The following is a 7500-nucleotide window of genomic DNA, read 5'->3' on the forward strand; positions in this document are numbered from 1 at the left end:
CTTCATCAATGCAATCAAAGCTTTCAACGAATCGTAAGAAAGTTCTTCAGCTGATTAAATGTGGTGAACTTTCCCGAGCAGCAAAATTGCTTTTGAGTCCTGGCCTTGCTCCAGTCTCTGCAGAAACGGTTGTAAAGCTGTCCTTGAAGCACCCTGCTCGAGTGAAGAGTGTGCCCTGTCCAGAAGTCTTGCCTCAATCTACCAGTCTCTCTGAGTCACTGTTCTTTTCTACTTTGTCCAAACTTCCCAAGAGTTCCGGATCTGGCCCGTCTGGATGGAACTTTGATCATTTCAAGGCACTTGCGAGTAGGTCTACTACAGCCAGAAAGTTCTTTACTGTCTGTAACCTGATTGCAAGTGGATCTATCCCTCAAGGCATAGTCGAGCTCCTTTCAGCTTCTCGACTTGTTGCTCTCTCGAAGCCATCTGGTGATGTGAGGCCAATGGCAGTCGGCGAGTGTATCAGGCGGCTCACGGCTAAGACTTTGTGTCTACAAAAGAAAGAATCCTTTTCATCCTTCCTCTCTCCCCTCCAACATGGAGTAGCGGTCGAAGGAGGACCAGAGCTTATTGTACATCATATTAGTCTACTTCTGGAATCCAATCCTGATTGGGTCATCTTAAAAACGGACTTGAAAATGCCTTCAACTCGGTATCACAATCCCATCTATTACCTGAAGCTGCAAAAGCATTCCCCGACATCTACCAACATGTCCATCAAATGTATGCCGGTTTCAGTCCTTTGGTTTTCAACGACGGGAAAATTGCTCACATTCTGCGGTCCGAGGAAGGAATCCACCAAGGGGACCCCCTTGGACCCATGCTATTTTCTGTCGCCTTGCATCCATTTCTTTTGGGTCTCCAGAAGAACCACTCATCCACCCGTGCCCTAGCCTACTTGGACGATATGTTTTTTATTGGGCCAATGGAGGATGTTTCATTATGCTTGAACGATGCGGAGTCTAGCTTAAAAGAAATTGGTCTCAACGTAGCAATCGAAAAATGCGAGCTTCTGTGCAATAGTCTCCCAGACGATCCCCATCTCGATAGAGCTATTCGAGTTGTGTCTTCTGGAACAATCATATTGGGGATTCCCATTGGTCATCAACACCATGTCACCGAGACTTGTTTGGAATTTGCTAAAGGAGGACAGGGTCTATGTGACGAGCTTGCTTTCTTGGATGACCCCCAGTCTGGTATGCTAATTCTACGCTATTGCCACACAAATTAAATAAATCATCTTGCCCGCTCAGTGTATCCCACTCTGCTGAAACCCGCTACCAGGTTCCATGATGAGCTAACGAAGGCAACTTTCCGGCAATTGGTCTGTTGCCACGATATAGGGGAGCAACAGTGGCTGCAAGCAACATTGCCAATCCGGAACGGTGGGTTTGGCATGTCCTCTATGGAGTCAACTTGTCCAATCGCGTTTGTATCAAGTTGGGCCCGTTCTCTAGCTCACTTCCCTCAATCATTTGGTGATCTCACAGACTTAGTCAAAAATATCTCTCGTGCAGTCCAACATCCAGGTCACATCGGATCAATCGCCTCTCATCTTTTGCAGGTCCTGCCAGGAAATAAGAGCCTCGTTGAACTTATCAACAACTCGAAAAAGCTACAGAAAAAGCTAAAATCGGAGCAAACGGAACAAATTGTGTCGTCTATTCTCTCAAACTCACTATCTCAGCGCTCAGCTGCTCGTTTCAGGTCGCTACAGGAACTTGGAGCAGGCGCATGGCTTGACTCAATACCTTCTTCTGCGAAGCTTGCATTAAAACCCAGCGATTTTCGCTTAGCAACACGCATGAGGTTGGGTCTTGAAATGCCCCTCGGTTCTGTTGTCCCTGTATGCGAATGCGGCAAAGACATTGATAAAGACGGCTATCACCTTCTCACATGTAAGACCGGCGGTGGGCCAATATGGACTCACGAGACATTGTCTAGTGTTTGGAGCGACTGTCTACAGCATTTGAAGATGTCCCATCAGCGGGAACCAAGGAATCTTTACGTTAATAGCGACGACCGCCCCGACATCGTTGTCTTTGACGCTCAACAAGGTTGTGACATTGAGCTGAACATCTCGGCGGCCCACCCATGGGCACTACATGTGATCTCTCGAGCAGCTCAGGAAGATGGCGCGGCCGCAGCTACCCGTGAGGTCAAGAATACCGTGTTCGCCCATAATAATGCCTATCTGAAATAACAGCCATGCTCGTATATACGCCCATGTGCGACAGGTCAGAACTGTCAGCCTGAAAAAACGACCATGCCCAACTATATGCCCAAGCCCAAGTGTACGCTCAGGATACACATGCGCAGACAAAACAAAATGGGGTCCGCAAAACATTCGTCTCCATCTGTGTGCGTTTGATGAGGTGGTGTCAGTGTTGAGTGAAAGTGCTAACTGCTAGACTCATGTCTTTGTTGCAATTACTGACCCAGATGCTTTTGACCGGCTTCGGGCTGACTACTCTGGTTTGCATGTGTATACATACATACAGTGTTTAGTTTCTGCGTGTATGCTGATGCTGTACGGATACCAGTACCTTTGATCTTGTAAATGGATAATTGCAAGCATTTGTGGTATTTCTGTCTTCGAGTATTTAGATGATGACTGGCCAAACGACAGCATTTTGCGACCATGTATACGCCTGGGACCAAAATAACGCCCATGCCCTAGTATACGGCCAGAAAAAATTGTTTTTTGTATACGCCCAGGGCGTTATTATGGGCGAATACGGTATGTGTCACATATGTGGAAATAAGAAAATACAATCTTATAAATAAAAATAAGAAATAAAGTTAAAATTAATTTAAAAATTATTAGGTATAAATTAAAATGTTTAAAAATTAAATTTTAAAAATGAAAAACAAAATAAAATATTAATATTTAAAAATTAAAATTAAGAATTAACAGTTGAAAATAGAAAATAAAAGTAAAATTTAAAAATATTACAAAATGTAAATTAAAATTAAAAGGTAAAAAATCAAAATATAAAATTTAAAAATAAAAATGTGTGTTGCTATGCCCCTTCGTGATGGGCAAGTGGGGTCTTTACCCCCATCTGGGTGCCCACCAACTCGGCAGGTTAGCCCAACAGTCCACACGGCGATCAATGACTAGCCAATTCGATATAGATTGCAGGCATTATTAGCCTCGTACCAGACCCTCTCGCGCGTCGTGCCCGGTTCCCGTATAACACGAAAACGCTGGAGAGGGTCTGGGTTCATACCGCCTACCGTTTATGCTGTTAGATGATCATCTTAGCTCGTATGTCACAAAGCCTCGGGCTACTAACACGATTAGTGTAAGTGCTATTCTCATGTGTCACACAGAAAGTCTCTTGGACGTGGACGCGTTTCTCCTGCGATCGCCAATATATCTCTTACGTTGAACAACCTGCAGGATGTTTTCAGAAGACGTACAAGACACGGTAAGCTGGGAGGTGGGAACCCTTTGGGTAGGCTGTTACGTAATGGTAGAATCTTTTTATTAGTACCAGAGTGGTAGGTCTCAGACATAGCATAGGGTACTTGATCCGCACAGCTGTGCGCAGACTCTTCACAAAGCGCGGAATGGCTTCTGAAAGCGCGAATTTTGAACTCGGTCTGAAATCTGTTCTTTCCGACGTATTTGGACACCATAGTTTTCGTGAAGGTCTGCTTGAGGCCTCCAAGGCGATTCTTTCGAACAAGGATGTGTTTGTTCGACTGAAGACTTCGGGTGGCAAGTCTTTGTGCTACCTACTGCCTGCCCTTCTCTTGAACGGAGTGTGTGTGATCATTAGCCCGCTGATATCATTGATGCATGATCAGGTAGGTGTAGTTGCTTGAAGCAGCCAGTTTGCTTTAGTTATATTAGCCTCCTGATGATTCAAGGTCGCCAAACTGGTAAGAAAGGGAGTGTCTGTCACACGAATTGAGTCCTTGTCAGACGAGAAACTGTTGAAAGACATTTCTTCCAGCAAGTACAAACTAAGTGAGTAGTATTGGACAATCTTTTGGTCAGGCAATGGTGGGTAACAGTGGTTTGTCTAGTTTATACGTCTCCAGAAGCGATCACATCAAGTTTTTGGCGAAACGCATTGTCTAGGCAATTGAAGACAGCAATCTCCTTCATTGCTATTGATGAAGTACATCTGATCGAAGAGTGGGGGTCTACATTTAGACCTTCTTACAAGGAACTAAGTTTAATCCGTTCTTGCCTGCCTACTGTCCCTATTATGGCTCTCTCAGCAACAGCTCCACTTTTCCTTATTACTTCTGTAACCCAACATCTGAATATGCCTGACTATGTTCTAGTATCTGGATCTCTAAATCGTCCAAACTTATATTTTTCTTTGGATTCATCCACCTCTATTTCGTCAGTCTTCCACTTGTTAGCTTCTATGTTGTCCTCTGTAAAGTATTCTAAAGATATTCCAAAAACTCTTATATTTTGCAGATCAAAGGATGTTTTGTATAAAGTGTATATTCATCTTGTGTACAGCTGCAGTAGTATAACCAGGGGTACAGTAGGACAATACCATGACACTTGAGGGGCGATCTCAACACTATGGAGAATTCAAGTGTGGCAAGCAGCGAGTCATGGTAGCTACTAGTGCGTTTGGCCTTGGCGTGGACATTGATGACATCAGTGAAGTTATTCTATTCGGTTTGCCAGACAGTGGATCTGAGCTTGTGCAGCTTGCTGGACGTGGAGGGAGAGATCCACTAAGGTTGTGCCTTGTTCGGTTTGTGGCACACTCTCAGGACCGTAGGCTGTCAGTGTGCAACAACGAAATTGTGACTCTTGCCTCAAATAAGGTCTGTTTGAGAAGAGTTCTTGTTTACAAGATTTTGCAGTCAGATGAGCCATTACCTGATAGTGATTTGTGCTGTTCCTTCTGCAATGCATCTGATGAGCGACCTCATATTTTTCAGCCAGAGGTGGATTGCACCTTACCACTTCCTCCTATTCCATGCAGATCTGCACCGTTGAGATCACGTCGTGTTGTTGCTGGTCAGAGAGGTGCTTTGAGGAAAGCACTACTTGAACTTAGAAGGACGGCAGGTGGCACAAGATACAGAATGAGAGGACTAGATGGGGTCTTATCCATGTTAGTGATTGATAAACTAGTAAAAAATGTAATAAGATTCGATCAGAAAATGATGTTAGGTCACTAGGAGTTGTAAGGGACTTCAGTTTAGCAGTTTTTAAGTTAATTGAGTTTCACATTCCTTGCACTATAGCCAATATTAGTAGTGATGGTACAAGGAGCACTTCAGCTTGTAGACATGTTTTAGGAGAGATTACAAATCACTAGTAACTCACTTTAGGCTATGTTTCTCAATACAAGTAGTTACGATATTATGTACATGTGTCTATTTCTGTCATAGCTGTATGTCATCAAGAAAATCAATTTCTTCATGGTCTTCAGTGGACTGATTGTCCTCAATTCTCAGGTCTGTCTTACTTAGGAACTTTGCAATCCATTGCTTGGATAAGGCAACTTCATATCCTTTTTTCTCTGGTGTTGTGAAATGTCTGTTAGATGGCAACTTTCTTTTGGGAATCCGACAAGTGACTTGACTGGCCAATAGATTGGATGTCATCATTTGGATGTCTTTTTCAGCACTTGTACTTGTATGCCTTGTACCTACATGAGGAGCATGAACTTCCTGATCGCATAACAGTGCAGCATCATGTAATAGCTGAGATGCTAAGCTTATTACTCTTAAATGATGGAGGGTGATACTGCCACCAGAAGATCGTAAAGCTGTTTTGATGACAAGATTGTGGTGTTCTACTGCCATGTCTATTGCTTTCCCATGACCAGGTATGCCCAGAGAATTAACAGCTCTGTTGTGAGTTACTATGTAAGCAAGCCTCTTGGAAAAGTCAGCCTTCAGATTGGCTAAGAGATTTGCTGCTTCATTGCTGTAGTTGCTTCTCTTTGTTGCGAGGAAGTACAGTAACCACATTCGCCAATGTTGGATAACTCTTGGGCCATCTTCGTACTTGATGGCTTCCCTCAAATCTTCATAAAGGAGGGCCATGCGCAGAAAAGAACGATGGAAATTATACAGGTTGTCTGCATCATGGTCATCTTCATCTGTTCCTATAACTAGCACGTCATTGGCGAATCTCTCTGCTGTTTCGTTTAGCCATGAGTTCGTTATAATGGTTGCATCTTGTACAATTAAATCTGAGGTAGCAGATATATTGAGAAAGGTGATGAGGGATGCAGTCAGATGTGCTTCTAATGCATGTTTGAGGAACTCATCGGATTGTTGAAATTTTTTTGCAGCAGCGGTGACTCCACTTCGGTTGATCAGTTTGCTGAGATGAGCCAATGAGCCAGGAAAATCATGTGACTCCCAAAATATGAGGAAGACGACTTTTAGGCACTCCCATGCGAAGTGGAAATCACCAGGATTCTCTTTCGCCCATAGGAGGCGTGCTGAAGGAATATCTGCTACCCTTCTACGCCGAGCTGCACGAATTGCCCTGCAAGTCGCTTGGTCACCGACAACACATTGTTGAACAGTGTCATCTATCGCCAGCATTTTTTGAAATTCTTCAAGAATAGTAACATTATTGTCAGTGTAACTTTCATCTATGTCTATCACTGCAATAGGGTGGATAATAGATTTTGTTGTTGGGTGGTCATGGTTGTCATATTGATGTCTTGCTTTAAGGTGATTGCAGCATTTGAACCTGTGTATGAGTACCTTCTGAACTCTTGTCTGAGCAGATTCGTGAAATGTTTTGTCGTCATCATCATTCGGTAGAATGTCTTCCACAGCTAAATCTCCTCGAGTGCATTGTGGTAATTCTGTTGTGTTGTAATCAGGTGGGGGAAGTCTGGCTACTTTGACAGCCAAACGGCTCGTGAAGTTCCATGCCTCTGTATGTCTGGCATGTCTCTCATGGGTGACACGTTTCTCAATATTTATGTTGTCATAGGCAACGATCCAGTCTCCATGTTGAAGCTCTCTGTTCTGCTCTATTGCCTTTGCAGCGTTTTCCACATACCTAAACGTTTGACTATATGACAAGCAGACACCCATATGGTTAAGAGTAGTAATGACTTGTTTACTAGTTGCCCTGGCAACCAACATCAAACTAACTAGAAGCTGAAAACCTTTGACCTTGTCACTTGCCTTCTTCGCTAGTAAGCAGACTGCTGCCAAGCTGTAGATATCTTTTGGTCCTGTAGTGGTGTCAGTTTGGCCTATCGAGGAAAGCAGTGATGTAATTTTGGGAGCGTGTGTAAGTAATTGGCTGTGTAGATTATGTAAACTAAAGTCTGCAGTCAGTGAAGATGCATCTGCTGCATCAACTGGACCTGTTGACATGATTCCTCCAGCTCTCTGTAGCGCATTCAGCTCTGCGTTAATTTCTGTATCTACTTGATGCCACTGGATAGATTGACTCTGAATAATTGATTGTTGCAGTTCAGCCTCCAAGTCTTGTCCGCGCTTCTTTTCACGTTTGAGCTCAGCTTCTAATTGTGT

At 43.7% G+C, this 7500-nt stretch overlaps 1 protein-coding gene across 1 annotated transcript in view; it reads right to left on the reverse strand.

The window, feature by feature from the left end:
• Positions 1-7057: 7057 nt before the first annotated feature.
• Positions 7058-7500, reverse strand: part of LOC134182982 (uncharacterized) — an 892-nt gene continuing 449 nt past the window's right edge. The window contains exons 2-3 of the mRNA XM_062650427.1: positions 7121-7500; positions 7058-7073 (exon numbers count right to left, since the gene is read on the reverse strand). The exon at positions 7121-7500 is cut by the window's right edge and continues 313 nt beyond it. Coding sequence (XP_062506411.1) covers positions 7058-7073; positions 7121-7500 — 396 coding nt within the window. The remainder of the gene's footprint in view (positions 7074-7120) is intronic.

This window comes from Corticium candelabrum, chromosome 8, assembly GCF_963422355.1.
Source record: "Corticium candelabrum chromosome 8, ooCorCand1.1, whole genome shotgun sequence".
In the NCBI taxonomy this organism is placed as follows: domain Eukaryota; kingdom Metazoa; phylum Porifera; class Homoscleromorpha; order Homosclerophorida; family Plakinidae; genus Corticium; species Corticium candelabrum.